We start from the raw sequence: 15,811 nt of genomic DNA, 5'->3' as shown, positions 1-15,811 counted from the left end.
CTATAATGTCGCAGCATACTCCAATTTAGGTCTTATAAATGTAATTACTATTTTCTTTACCATTTCTTCATCCATGTAGTCGAAGGCCACTTTCATTGATCTTAATAAGTTAAAAGTCTCTCCAACTAGTTTATTGACATGTTTATTGTCAAGTCACTTGAGATAATCACTCCCAGGCCCCTTTCTGAGTCGACTTTTTTGACTTCCTTGGTACCAATTTTATATTGACCCAATACTACAAAAAAAAGTAAACTGATATTTATTCTTTTCTTTCTTTATCAGAATACCAGCAGTTCAGCCAATAGTTCCAGCAAAGTTGAAGCAAGCACTGACCTCTTAGATGACTTGTTTAATGGTAGCAGTAAAACTAATAGCCCCAGCAAAGAGCCTGCAAGTGCTCAAGTTTCTGGTCTTATTGATGATGATGAAAGCTTTGATCCACGTGCTGGTGAAGCACCACCTGCAAGTGATACAAACAACTTTGGAGATTTTACTGCAGCCTTTGGGGATGACAACACAACAGCCACAAAGTTTGTATATGTGTATATATCATATATTAGTTTATCTATGTATATATGTATGTTTGTATATTTATATACATATACCATTATGTATATGTGTGTATATATATAATATATATAGATGTATTATATATATATATATATATATATGTTTGTATGTGTATATATATATATATATATATATATATATGTATATATATGTATATATATATATATATATATATATATATATATACTTACATACATACAGTAAAACCCCGATTATCCGAAACGAAAGGGGGAAAGCCTCTCGGATAAGCCGATTTTTCGGATAATCCAGATTTATCAGAAATATATTTCGTGTTGACATACTTTGTGTGTGTGTGTGTGTCCTGTGCCTTCCTCCCCCCCTCTCTCTCTCTCTCTCTCTCTCTCTCTCTCTCTCTCTCTCTCTCTCTCTCTCTCTCTCTCTCTCTCTCTCTCTCTCTCTCTCTCTCTCTCTCTCTCTCTCTCTCTCTCTCTCTCTCTCTCTCTCTCTCTCTCTCTCTCTCTCTCTCCCTCTCTCTCTCTCTCCCTCTCTCTCTCTCCCTCCCTCCCTCTCTCCCTCCCTCTCTCTCTCCCTCCCTCTCTCCCTCCCTCCCTCTCTCCCTCCCTCTCTCCCTCCCTCTCTCTCTCTCTCTCTCTCTCTCTCTCTCTCTCTCTCTCTCTCTCTCTCTCTCTCTCTCTCTCTCTCTCTCTCTCTCTCTCTCTCTCTCTCTCTCTCTCCCTCCCTCTCCCTCCCTCCCCCCCCCCCCAGTCTCAAGTTGTGGATGGAACTTAATTTTTTTTTTTTTTTCGTGTTGACATACATACCTTATACGTAACAGAGAACAAGAATTATTCTATACATATATCTTCCACTCCCCACCTCTGTCGTCCATTGCTCCATCTTCACTGTCCAAATCAAAGGTAGACAAGGAGGATGAGGCACTTGATGAAGGGCGAGAAGACTGGGTGGACGAAGGTGTTCTTGGCCGAAAAAACGAGGTGATAGAAATCTGTTTGGTGCAAGACAGCTGTTTCTCGATGACGTCACTCAGTCCTGCTCGCATCATCAGGTACAGTTGATTGCTATTTGAAATGTCCCTGGGTCCCTGGTCAAGAAACTGAAGCACTCCTTCGATGTGGGACCGGACTGTTGCCAAAGACATGGAAGGATCAGAAGGATCATCGTCGTCATCGTCATCATCATCGTTGTCATGGCAGTGCATCACTTCCTCAGCTATTTCTTTGGTCGATTGGAGAGCGTAACCTGGGTCCCCCTCATCCACAGTGAGCCACTCCTGGACGTCCTCCTCTGTAACTGTCTCGTAATCACCCAGGGCCTCCTTCACCTCTCACACCTCCCGGTCGAATCCTTCAAACACTTCTCGCATATCCTCATGGCCTCGTAGCAGGGGATTCCAGGCATTGGCCACTGTAGAAGGGGGCACCTGTTTCCACGCTTTCTCAAGGTTGTATATTGCTGTCTTCAGGTTATACCTCTTGAGGTTTGCTATTGTCCTCTGGGCTCTGGTGTCTCCTTCTTCTTCCCCCTTGAGCGTCACACACAGAATTTCCTGCATAAAGTGCCGGCGGTAGCGCATCTTTACTGCTTGTATGACGCCCTGATCCATTGGCTGGATGATTGAGGTGGTGTTGGCGGGCAAAAACATGCAACGGATCCTGCCGTCTCGTGACACTAAATCCTCCTTGGCAGGGTGGGCAGGGGCATTGTCGAGGAGGATTAAAGCCTTCATGTTGTGTGGTGTCGTCTTCAGTTCGGTGATCTGGTGCTTGGTGATGGAAGGGACAATGATCTTGTGAAACACGTCCTTGAAAATGCCAGAGGTGAACCAAGCCTTTGCTGAAGAAAAATAGTGGACAGGCAGGTGGTCCATGCAGTCCTTCAGCACACGGGGCCTCCTTGATTTCCCAACCTCAACTGGTGTAACCTGGTGTGTACCTTCAGCATTAGCGCCAAACAAGACAGAAATGCGGCCCTTGTCCAGCTTCCTTCCTGGCGTGTCCTTAACAGCTGTGCTTGCCTGTGTGTTGTTGGGCAGTGCCTTCCAGAATAGTCTGGTCTCTTCAAAATTGTAGAGTTGATGGGGTAGCAGTCCTTCGTCACTCACTAATTTCCAAAAATCGTTAATGAAAGGCTCTACAACATCGTTAGCAGCACTAGCAGTCTCTCCACAGACCCTCTTGTTTGCTAAAAGATGATGCTTTCTGAACCTACTGAGCCACCCAGAAGAAGCTGTGAAGTCATTAATACCTAAATCGTTTGCCAGGGTTTCCGCCGCAGACTGTAGATCTACACCCCGCACTGGCAATCCGGAAGATACGTGCTGTTACTGCCACTTGAACAACGCCTCGTCTAGGTTTTGGTATTTACCCAGCTTCATGGTCCTCGGTCCTGAATCTTTGTTCTTGTGGTGGAAGACAGCTGGGAGATGCTTCTGAGTGAACTGCCTTAACTGTGGCCCTGCCTTTTTGATGTCCGTAACAGTAGCATTACCAATGCCATATTCGTGGGCGATGGACGTTCCCGATTGACCCGCCTTCAGCTTGTCCAATATCTCCAGCTTCTGCTGTATGGTAAGGACGACTTTCTTCCTTTTCCCGGTTTCTTTCGGCATGGTGATGTAGAAAGAAGTGAGGTCGAAGCACAGGTAGAATGCGACTGCCCAGTGTGAACTCTGTGACGCGACTGCCGCCGACTGACGATGTAAACAATGAAACCAAACCAACACACGCTATGCTAAACAAAGTAGTACGCTTAAAACATATTCATTTTAACTGTTCTTATCAATTTTAAATGTGATAATATAATATATATGTACATACATATACCAAGGCTTTTTTTCCCCCTTACAAGGGAGGTAGCCAAAAAGGGAAAGGCATAAAATCATTTCCACCCATTCCATTCCTGAATACACTCCACACCCCTCCACCCTCCCTCTTATCTGAGCACCTACTGGATGACGGGTCATCCCTGCACCTTGTCCACTGCCCTGGGTCAGAAGCAGTGTCGCAAGACACAGCACATCCACAGCAAGTCCGCTTCATTAAATCGGCGACCCCCCCTCTCTGTCCCCCCATTGCATAAAAGGAGAGGACGGTGAGAAATCCCTTCGGGCTGCGTCAACTTTTGCTCACACATACTACCTCACCCCCCACCCCCCTGCACATTCCACCTCATGCAATCACAACATCATCCATATACAACCATTCTTCATTCACCCGTCTTCTGTCCTCTCCCGTCCTCTCCCGTCCTCTCCCGTCCTTCCTCGACAGACATTCCCCTCTTCCCCAAAGCTCCCTTCACCCCATCCATCCACCTCATCCTAGGACGTCCCCTCATGTTCACTTCCTCCACATCTGCCTTCCATACCTCTTTTACTAGTCTTTCTTCACTCATTCTTTCCATATGTCCAAACCATCCTAATACTCTTTCATCAACCCTATCTCCCAGCTCCTTTTCCACCCCTGTTCTCCTCCTCACCTCCTCATTTCTCACTTTATCTAGCCTAGTAACCCCATATGTAGTTACTTTTATTTATTTTCATGTTTTTGATGTTTTATAACGTTTTAGTATAGAATTTTTTTTAATATTGCATTATCCAAATCAATTTCGGATAATCCCGTTTACGGATAATCCGCTTTCGGATAATCTGGGTTTTACTATATATACAGACACTCCTCAACTTACGTTTTAGTTACGTTCCGAACAGCCGAGTGTAAGTTGAAAATGAACGTACAGGTAGTCCTCACCTGTGCTAGATGCGTTCCAAAAGGCAGCGCGTAATGTGAATTTCGCGTAATGTGAGGAATTAAACTCACTACTTTGCTGTTACAAGTGTTTCCAATACCATAATCCTTCCTGCAGCTGAGCCACGAGCTAAGCATATAACCTCTGACCTGCCTTGTTGTTGTTGATTTACCACCACATATGGGATCACGGGTTAATTGGCCTTTACGCCTTGATAAGTAGCGTCCCTCTGCTGATCTGCACGCTGTTGTTGTTGTTGTAGCGGCAGCTTATTGCGATTCAAGGATGAATAAATTTCTTTCAAGTTTTTTTCTACATTCATTTTTATTTTACTTTTATGAAAATAAAATTACCCTTGGACAATGAAAAAAATCATGGGTCAGGAAACCATCCTGCAAGCTGAGATGTTGCTCTCACACGTTTCCATACTGACAACAACACAACACTCACCGCTCGCTGTGTACTATTGTAGATTCCTAACTAGGCTTCACCCCCTGACGTGTCACTGCGCGCTATATCGGACTCGGTGTGTGTGTGTGTGATGTTTGTGGTGAGGCAGGGGCGGCAGGGTCATCGGGAGCGTCCATCTCCGATTCGGTGCCTGTCTCCGATTCGCTGGTTAGCTGACTTGGTGTGCGTTGTCGGAAGAAGTTTGTGATCGGCTGTTGTTTTGTCTTTTGTTGTTTTTCTTTTAACATAGCATTATAGCAAGCCATGTTCTCCATCACACGTCGTATGATGGTGCTGCTCCTCTCGACATTAGGATCATTCTCCTCTATGACCCTCATTGCATGCATCAACGAGTCCATACACTCAGACAAGTTGGCAGCTGTGAGGGCTCGCTGTGGTCCTGGTGATGCTGCTGCTGCTGCTGCTGCTTCCTCTTTCTCCTCCATCATTTTCACTCTCTCTTTCTCGATGTCAAACAAATCTTCATTGGAGAGCTCTTGTGTGTGAGACTGAAGCAAGTTGTCGATGTCCTCCTCTTCCAAATCCTCGAAGCCAACTTGCTGTGCTAGACGCAGACTTTTAACGTTGGCCTTGGCTACATTGTCGTCTATGCTGAATCCTTTGAAGTCGTGGACGAATTGAGGACACAATTTTTTCCAGACTCCATTGCAGCATGATGTTGGCACTTCACTCCACGAATCCTTGATGAAGGTTAGAGCATCTTTTACCGTGAACTGCCGCCAATAATCACGGACTGAGATGTTTTGTTGCTCCGTCACTTTCACAAGGTTCGCCAATGTTGAACGTAGATAATACGCCTTGAATGTCGAGATTATCCCTTGGTCACAAGGCTGGATGAGCGAGGTCGTGTTTGGCGGTAAAAACACGATATTGATGTTGTTGCTTTGATCGGCAATTTTTGCTGGGTGTCTTGGAGCGTTGTCCACTATCACCAAGATCTTGAAGGTGATGTTTTTCTTTGTTGCAGTACACCTCCAGCTCCCTGTGCAGTTTATTCTTGAAATAATCGCCAAACACTGCCCCAGTCATCCAGCCCTTCGAGTTGGCCGTACCAGTACACTGGCAGAAAGGCCTTGTCGTAACCCTGGCCAAAATAAAAGATACGTTTGATTTTATACGTTCTAAAAAAATTCATTCGCACAATCTTTTGCATAGAAAATGGTAACATGGAATAAGGTTAGTTTTACAACTCTTACCTTGAGGGCTCGAGGATTCTCTGAGTGATACACAAGTGCTGGCTTGAGTTTGTAGTCGCCCTCTGCATTGGCCCCCAACAGCAGCGTTAAGCGGTCCTTAGATGCCTTGAATCCGGGGGCAGAAGCTTCCTCTTTGGAGATGTAGGTGCGGTTTGGGTAGTTTCTTCCAATAGAGGCCGGTTTCGTCGATGTTGAACACTTGCTTTGATGAATAATTCCCGTCTTCTATAATTTTCTTGAGCTCTTCTGGGAATTCGGCTGCAGCTCGAGCATCAGCTGAAGAAGCTTCCCCAACCAACTTCAAATTATGAAAACTGTGCCTTTTTTGAAATTTATTAAACCACCCGTTGCTGGCAGAAAAAGGCTTCTTGTCCCCTTCAATGCTGTCATAAATAGACAGCGCCTTCACCTTAATCAGCGCCAAGCTAACCGGCACACGAGTCTTATTTTGATGCTCAATCCAAGTTGCAAGCATCTTCTCCATCCTTTCCATCTCCATAGGGCGAGAATATGATGACTTGTTAGCTTGTAGAGGCGTTCCTGATTTGGCAGCTTCACGAATCTTGGTGAGTTTTGTTTTATGGTCCTCACCGTAGACTCGCTGAGGCCCATTGCCGCCACAATCACATTGTTTCTCTGCCCTTTATCTAACCTGTCCAGAACTTCCAGCTTTTGCTCCAATGTCAATGTCTTCCTTGCTTTCTTCTGCCTACCATCACAGGCTGGAAATGTCGCTGGGCGCTTGGGAGCCATGGTAAACAAGAACACTGATGATTTGATGAACACAGAGATGCTGACACAACGAAGCGTTGGTAAACAATGAGCTTGGTGGCGAGAGGGATGCGGAGGCTGGAATCAGCTAGCGTCACCTAGCGGCTGCCTTACGGAACTAAATCGCAGCCCGCGTATTTTAACTTTCCGGATTTCGCGTTACTCTGAGGAATTTGTGTAATGTGAGGAATACCCCCTAGTTTTGGACACCGCTTTAATGTGAAATCGCGTAATGTGAACCCGCGTAAAACGAGGATTACCTGTAAGTTGTTACTGTACTTTACATCCGTAAATTCTATTACCGAATCTTATAAAACGCCCCCTAAATAATTAATTATACACATAACATTGTAAAATAATAACATTAATTTCAAATAAATTGAATTCAAGCAACATAATTGAGATGGTGGAGGAGGAGGGGGAGGAGGATTAGGATGATTAGGCAAGGCACGTTGAGTCTGTCGTTTGTGCCGTGTAAACATTGGACGCAGCGTCATGTGTAAGTATCGTTTGAACTACGGAGAGCGCGCTAAAGTAAAAAATTCACTCAAAATTTTTTTTTACAATTTTTTTTTACAGTCAGTTCAAACGTAAAATCGAAAAAACGTAAAACGAATGAACGTAAGTATAGGAGCGTCTGTATATATATATCACAACTAACATCACAGTAGGACGAAAGAAAGAGTTGAGGAAGCAAAACTATATATTTCGATTGCTAACTGCAATCCTCATCAGTAGTACAAAGTGGAAGGAGGATGCTATCCTATATAGCAACCTCTTACAAAGGGAAGGGAACTGGGAAAAGAATAAATGTCGCTACCCCAACCCTTTTGTGATCTGAGAATGAAATGAGGTTGGGTCAGGGGGAGGGGGAAGAAACTTTTTGACAATTTGTATAGTGATGAATAAATCTGATATTGTATGTCCATTGACCCTTGGAAATATTCATTGTGGGCAAAAATTCAATTAATTGGATTCTACCATTTTCCTCTGAACCCACAGCGTGATTTATAAACAAGGTCAGATTTATCCCAATCTATCTGGTGATTAAATTTTTTCACGTGATGAGACACGGCTTAATTTTTCTTGACCATACTTGATAGATCTCTTGTGTTCATTCAATCTTGTCCTTAGGTCCCTACCCATCTGGCCAATGTAGGAAAGGTTACAATCTTTACATGGAAGGGAGTAAACACCTGGGATATGATCTTCCCTCAACCTCTGGTGAACATTAACAACTTTTTTATTAATGGTATTAGGATAATTATGAATTAGATTTACCTTCTCTTTGGGAAGAAATGACGAATGAGTAATGGACTCTGAAAAGGGGATGACAAGGGGATTTTGTTTCTCTTTTGGCTTAGTGGAAGGATTTTGTCTCTCTTTTGGCTTAGTGGAAGGGGGAGTGAAAAAGCTACACTTCAGGTCTTTTTCTCCGGGCCTTCAGGATTTGTAGCCCCCAAGTTTTAGAACATGAATTAACCTCCATCAGGTCCCAATTAACAAAATTAGCTTACCCTCAGTGGTTCCTGGATAAAGCCCTCAACCAAGCCAGAACTAGCTTGATTATATATATATATATATATTTTGTTGTACATGTGTTACCTGTGGGTTCTGTGAACTAGTTTGATCACATTTTCTGTGTTTATTATTACTCAGAGTAAAAGAGAACAATACAGCGGTGACTTTATAATGCAAGTAGTGTAATGCTGCACACAAGAATTTGACTTGTACTGAAGTGGTTAACAGGGAGGGACCATATTTCATGGAATCAGGTACTCTGTTTTCTCTGTGGTAGGTGCATCTAGGGAAATTTGATTCTGTGGCCAGGCCTATTTTATGTTGATACTATTTTACTTTACATGAAAAGGAAAAGGAGAAGGAGTACAAGGAGAAAGCTGAAAGAGGAGTGGGAGGGAGTGAAGGATAGAGTAGAGCTAGGAGTGGAGGAAGAATGGGGATGGTTCAAGGAGGGAATCACAAAGTGTGCAAAGATGGTGTGTGGAATAAGAAGGATGGGAGGAAATAGGAGGAAATAGAAGGAAGGGTAGTGAATGGTGGGATGAGGAAACAAAGAAGGTTGTAGAAGAGAAGAAGCGAGCTTTCACAGATTGGTTACAAAATAGGACAAGGGAGTCATATGAGAGGTACAAAGAAAAGAAAAGAGAATTAAAGCACAAGGTAAAGGAGGCAAAGAGGAGAGCAGATGTGAAATGTAGTAAGAGTATGACAGAAAATTTTGAAAGTAATAAAAAGATGTTCTGGAAAGAAATTAAAGAGAGGAAGAGGAGGCAAATCAAGTAGAGAAGGTAAAAGGTGTAGATGGAGAGATGATAATGGTAGAGAAGGCTGTAAGGGGAAGATGGGCAGAGTATTTTAGGGAGTTGTTAAATGTGAAGGAGGATAGGGAGGGAAAGATAGTTGCAGTGGAAGCGCTAAGAAAATGACCATGATGAGTGAGGAAAATGGAGGAGAAATAAGGAAGGATGAAGTGAAGGCAGTTGTTAAGATGATGAGAGCAGGTAAGGCACCTGGTCTGGATGGATGCCTTGAAGAATGTCTAAAAAAAGGAGGTACAGTGATGGTGGACTGGCTGGTAAGGTTATTTAATGTTTGCTGGAGAGAGGTGTAGAGTGTCGGAGGACTGGAGGAGTGCCTGTATAGTTCCACTTTACAAGGGAAAAGGGGACAAATGTGAATGTAGTAGTTTCAGAGGGATAAGCTTGTTAAGTGTAGTTGGGAAGGCTTATGGGAGGATCTTGATTGAGAGGATTAGGAGAGGAACAGAGTGAGTGATTGGCGAGGAGCAGTGTGGATTTAGGACAGGTAGAGGTTGCATAGATCAGATTTTTGTGGTATGACACATATGTGAGAAAGCTATAGGAAAAGGTAAGGATGTTCTTTGGGCTTTTATGGATCTGGAAAAGGCTTATGACAGGGTAGACAGAAAGGCACTGTGGGAGGTTATGCAGAGATATGGGATCGGAAGAAAGCTTCTAGGAGCTGTCGAGAGTTTTTACAAGAGTAGTAGAGCGTGTGTCAGGATTAGAAATGGAGAGAGTGAGTGGTTTGAGGTAAAGGTGGGACTTCATCAGGGATGTGTTATGTCGCCCTGGCTCTTCAACTTATACATGGATGTAGTGCGAGAGGTAAATGCAAGGGTGGTGGGTCAGGGAATGGAGATGGTTAAAGAAAATGGAGAAAAGTGGGAGGTGAGCCAGCTGTTGTTTGTGGATGACACTGCACTTGTAGCAGGATCAGAGGAGGGATTGAGGAAGTTAGTGACAGAGTTTGGGAGAGTGTGTGAAAGAAGAAAGTTGAAGATAAATAGGGGTAAAAGTAAGGTGATGAGATGTAAAAGGGGTGAAAGTGGCAGCAGACTGAAAGTGAGCATTAACCCCTTCAATGCGGGCCAAAATCTCGTGGGCAGCATTAGCTGCCAGACGTGCGATGTTGCGTCATAATACTCGCATTATTGAAAATAAAGTTAGCGCTGTATTGCTCGTTCTCTTTCACCCGTGAATTTTTATAACCATAGAAAATATGATGAAGCCAGTTTACAGAGTATGGGGGTCACGCAGGTACAATTACAATATATATAATCAAGACGCCGATATCGGCATCCTCGTGTACCCACTTGCTCCTCATGACGCCTATGTAGGCATCATCGTATCGAAGGGTTCAAGGGAGAGAAACTGGAGGAAGTGGATATTTTTAGATATTTGGGTGCAAATGTGGCAGGAAAGGGAGGAGTGGAGGTGGAGGTAGAATGTAGATTGAGAGAAGTGAGTAAATGCCTTGGTGGATTAAAAAGTGTAATGAGGAATAGACATTTGGGAATGGATGCTAAGAGGAGATTGTATGAAGGAGTGATTGTGCCAACAGCACTGTATGGGGCAGAAACATGGAAGAGAGAAAGAGTTTGAATGTGTTTGAGATGAGGTGTCTGAGAAGTATGATGGGTGTTACTAGGCTGGATAGAGTGAGAAATGAGGAGGTGAGGAGGAGAACAGGGATGGTAAAGGAGTTGGGAGATAGGGTTGATGAAAAAGTATTGGGATGGTTTGGACACATGGAAAGAATGAGTGAAGAAAGACTAGTAAAAGAGGTATGGAAGGCAGATGTGGAAGGTGTGAACATGAGGGGGCGACCTAGGATGAGATGGATGGATGGGGTGAAAGGGGCTTTGGGGAAGAGGGGAATGTCTGTTGAGGAAGAACGAGAGAGGACAGAAGATAGGGGTGAATGGAGAATGGTTGTATATGGATGATGATGTGATGTATGAGGTGGAGTGGGTGGGGGGATGGGGGGTGAGGTAGTATGTGTGGGAAAAATTTGACGGAGCCCGAAGGGATTTCTCCCTGTCTTTTATGCATGGGGGGACGGAGAGGAGGTGTCGCCGATTTAATGAAGCGGCCTTGCTGTGTCTTGCGACACTGTCTCTGACCCAGGGCAGCTGACAAGATGCAGGGATGACCTGTCATACAGAGGTGCCAAGATAAGAGGGATGGTGGAGGGTGGAGGGGAGTGGAGTGTATTAGGGATGGAATGAGTGGGAATGGTTTTTATGCCTTTTTCTTTTAGGCTACTTCCCTTTTAAGGGGGAAAAAGCAGTTGGTATATGTATGTATGTACGTACTATTTTACTGGCTGGTCACTCCTTTTGTAGGGGTAAAGAGCCTTTTTTGCACGTGTGTGTATATATATGTATATATTATATATATATATCTATATATATATATATATATATATATATATATATATATATATATATATATGTAGTTAGTATATTACTGCAGTTTTTATGTATGTACAGGCCCTAAAAAATAAAATATGCATGGTCTATAAATAATATTTTTTTTATTTCAGAAATGACCAGTTTGCAGATTTCTCTTCATTCAACAGTCCATCATTGGGTGCTAATGCTTCAGGTATGGTATTTGTTTTCAATCGGCAAGATGTCACTGCATTTAGATTTTAATTATTTGCTCCATATTGGGTTTTATTTTCACACGTTTTTACTTTTTTTCAGTCAAGCTTGTGTATGATTTATAGTTATTTATATTTTCTAGTTGGACTTTTTTGAGTTGCATTTATTAATAAGTGTGTATGTTTGTAAAAGGTGAAGTGGCCAACAGCAGTAGTGCCCTGCTTATGGGAATGGCTTCAACCCCAGCTGCAGTAGTTGCAACACCTGTCAGCTGTAACCCACTTGCAGCTGCACCCACAGCAGCAGCAGCAAGCACCACAGCTGGCATGAACAGCAATAGTAGTAGTAGTAGCAGCAACTTGAACCTGCTAGATGGTTTATTAACTGGCCCTACCACCCCTGTACCCACCACCAGCACACCTACTAGCTGTGCTCCAAACAACTCTGATCTGCTGGGGGACATAATGCCCACACCTGTTCTAGCTCCTATGACCACATCAACATCTTCCCCATTGATGAATATTAAATCTAGCTCAGGTAAGGTTTACGTGTGCATCAAAGAAGTTAAATGCTTGCTTTAAAGGAATTTTGCAAAGATGATTTTGGGTTACATTAGGAGTTTGTGTGTGTGTGTGTGTGTGTTTAACCAAAGTCTTGGATCACTTGTTGGACTCATGATGGACAACTATTACCCTCCTAGATGAGAGCTCGGAGCTGGCCTGATCTCTGACCTTACACATACACGTATAAACAAAATTGCTGGCGAAACCTATAACTTGCTGAGAACAATAAAAATGGCTTTTACTTGGATGAAGAAATGGTAAAGAAAATATTAGTCACACTGATAAGGCCAAAATTGGAGTATACAGCGACACTATGGTCACCCAGTACTAAAAAGAAAATAAGGAAAATTGAGAGAATCCAGAGAACAACTATGAAGATGGGCCCAACACTATCAAAACTGTCATATGAAGACATGTTGTCAAAACTAGAATTACGACTGAAACAAAGAAGAGAAAGAGGTGACTTTGTTGACCATCTACAGAATTATGAGAGGTATAGAAGTCCTTGATAGAGAAGACTTGCTAAATTGGGATAAGAGAAACACAAGAGGACATGGAAAGAAGTTAAAAAATGACAGTTATAGAAGAGACAAAAAAAAAGAACAGCTTTCCTCACACTGTGGTGGATGAAAGGAGCATACTAAAAGAAACAATAGCGTGTGCAAAAACAATACAAGAATTAAAAGCAAATTAGATATGGCAAGATACAGAGATGGGAGACTATGGGCATAGTTCCTCTTCTTGTGAGATACAGCTAGGTAAAAATACATACATACATACATATACCAAAGGCTTTTTTCCCCCCTTACATGGGAGATAGCCAAAAGAAAAAGGCATAGGAACTACTCCCACCCATTCCATCCCCTACATACTCCACTCCCCTCTACTCTCTTCAGACTAACAACATGTAAAAATTGAAGCACCCAAGAACCACATTAAAGGCGGAATGTCTCAACAGTACTACAATAGTAGGATACCTAGGTTGTGTTAAATGGGAAGGGGAATGCTCATGGATGCCCGAGATGGTTTTATTACAGTGCAAATGATATTGAAGAAGGGAAGATAATGAAAATGGGCCAGAGAAGTCCCCTGGTGGCAAAGCATCAAGGTGAAACATAAACATGAACCCAGAGCCATCTACTGGCACAATAGTGAGACAAAATGTAAACATGAGCTTCAGATCTCCATTAGGTACAAAAATATATACATGTGTATTTTTTTTAGCTAGTGGCAAAGAAGGACCTTTTTTTGGATTTACTGGGTACAAGAAAATATTTTTTTGGTAAAATTATAGACAGGGAGATGAGATTTATGAAGGAATCATGGAAGCAGACTAAAGATCTAAAGAAAGTGAACCATGAAATAAATAAGGAAGCGAGTTACTTAAAACAAATGCTGAAATAAATAAGGTGTGTGCAATAAAATGAGAACTGGCGGAGTTAAAATGTGAAAATAAGAGAAAATAAAGAAAATTAAAAAGTAAAGACAATGACTGAGGAAACTGGAAGAAATATAAAAGGATAATTTACAACAGCTCAGGAAAGAATGGAAGAAAGACCAAGAAAATTATAAGGTAATTTTTGAAGAAATTATTCAACAGATGTAGGAGAATGCCAAAGATGCAGTCATTCAGGCAATCAAGGAAAAAGAAAATCTGGTAAAATATACAGTGGACAAAAATAAGTGTATATTAGTATATGGTCTAAAGGAAAAATATAATAATTGGTCCCTGAGAGATAAAGAGAAAGAATTGGCAAGAAAAGTTATAAAAGTAGTACAAGACGAAGAGCAAGAAGTAGAAAAGGAAATGGAGGAAGTGCACAGAATGGGAAAATATGCAGAAGGAAGAAGTTGATCCCTAAAGATCAAATTAAGGTCACAAATGGCATCTGAAGAAATTTTAGCAAAAACAGTTAAGTTAGTGAACGCTGTAAAAGTATGTGGATAAAAAGACATGAATGATGAGGAAAGAGAAAGAGAAAAGACATTGATAAGTAAAGCTAAAGAAAAAATGAGAAAAGAATGAAGACCAAGAAACAGAGAAGATGGAGAAAATTAAAAGTGGCTTATACTAATATAGATGGATTAATCTCAGGTTTCAATGAACTAAAGGATTACCTGTCGGAAAAAAAAGACTGGTATTTGTGGAGACAAAAATTAAGGGGTCCACTATTACCAATGTTTGACTTGGATTGTATAATCACTGGCTCAGAAATGGGAGAAACAGGGTGGAGATATGTTCTTGGCTAAGAAGAACTTAAATGTGATGAAAGTTACAAACTGAGAGAACAGGGTGGAGATGATCATAATAAGAGTTGAAGATAGTGACATGAAAAGTAGAAAGTTTGTGGTGATTTATGTGCCCCAAAAAAACAGGGTCTTGGAGAGAGATTATTCTAAAATGTTAAAAAATACAATGTGGTGATTTATGTACCCCCAAAATTGGGGTCTTAGGGAGAGAGATTATTTTAAAATGTTAGAAGATACAAGGCTTTCATTAAATGAGATGCTGAAGGATGGAGGAAACGTGGTACTTTTGGGAGATTTTAACTGCAAAGAAATCCATTGGGAAGAGATGACAGTGAAAGGTGGAGAGGATCTATGGAGAAATGTATTACTTGACAACTATAGAACATACAATGACACAATGGGTAAAAGAAAACACTAGATTTAGAAATAACGAAAAACCGTCGAGACTAGATTGATTATTTACATAAAAACCTGAAATTAGGGATAAAATTGAATACAAGACAATTGTGAAAAGCCACATATTACTTGAATTAGAACTAGAGGAGGAAATATATATGGAGAGAAATGAGAAATACAGAAAAGACTGAGAAACTTGGGCAATTTATTTCTTAAAGTTAGTTGGGATAAATTCTACAATAAAGAAACACAAGTGGAAGAAAAATGGATGATTCTGATGGAAATCTATAAAGGAATGGATAAATATGTCCCAAAGCAAAAACAGGTAAAGGTGTATATTAAGTGCTGCTTGAACAGAAGGTGTAGTGAAGTGAAAGAAGAGATAAAGCTTGAAAAAGATGGAAAAAGACAAAAAAACATAGAAAGTGGCAAATATATACCGATGAAAGGAATGAATATGTGAAAATATGCAGTGAGGAAAAAACTATGAAAAAGGCATAATAGAAAAATAAGGATCAGCCAAAGCTATCCTATAGATATGTGAACGATACACAAAAAAAGAAACGGGAAATAGTGAAACTATGCCAAGGGAATATGAAATACATGGAAAATACAGAAATGACTGAATTCATGAGCAAACACTTTAAGTTGGTTTTCACTAGAGAAAATGTACAACATTGGGATGAAGGGAGAGAATTAAAATCCCCCCATGGGGAAAATAATAGTAACACATAAATAATGGACCAAATAATGAACCTTTATGTCAGGAAATTGCAAGGCCTTGATGAAATCGCAAACTGCATACTAAAAGAATGTAAAGAACTAATAGACAAAATATATAACACAAGTTGCTCACTCAAAGAAGGAAAAATACCATAGGACTGGAAAAATGCTGATATTGTACCAATATATAAAAGAGGATATAAGGTAGACCCAACAAA

General features: G+C 41.5%; 1 protein-coding gene across 2 annotated transcripts in view; it reads left to right on the top strand.

The window, feature by feature from the left end:
* lqfR (clathrin interactor lqfR) overlaps positions 1-15,811 on the top strand; it is a 97,625-nt gene that overhangs the window by 47,487 nt on the left and 34,327 nt on the right. For both annotated transcript variants that reach the window (XM_076205157.1, XM_076205149.1), the window contains exons 7-9: positions 283-530; positions 11,601-11,662; positions 11,854-12,198. In XM_076205157.1, the coding sequence (XP_076061272.1) occupies positions 283-530; positions 11,601-11,662; positions 11,854-12,198 (655 nt within the window). The remainder of the gene's footprint in view (positions 1-282; positions 531-11,600; positions 11,663-11,853; positions 12,199-15,811) is intronic.

The sequence above is a fragment of the Oratosquilla oratoria genome, chromosome 2, assembly GCF_046742065.1.
Source record: "Oratosquilla oratoria isolate Oo_2021 chromosome 2, ASM4674206v1, whole genome shotgun sequence".
Classification (NCBI taxonomy): domain Eukaryota; kingdom Metazoa; phylum Arthropoda; class Malacostraca; order Stomatopoda; family Squillidae; genus Oratosquilla; species Oratosquilla oratoria.
This window is presented reverse-complemented; position numbering and strand designations above follow the sequence as displayed.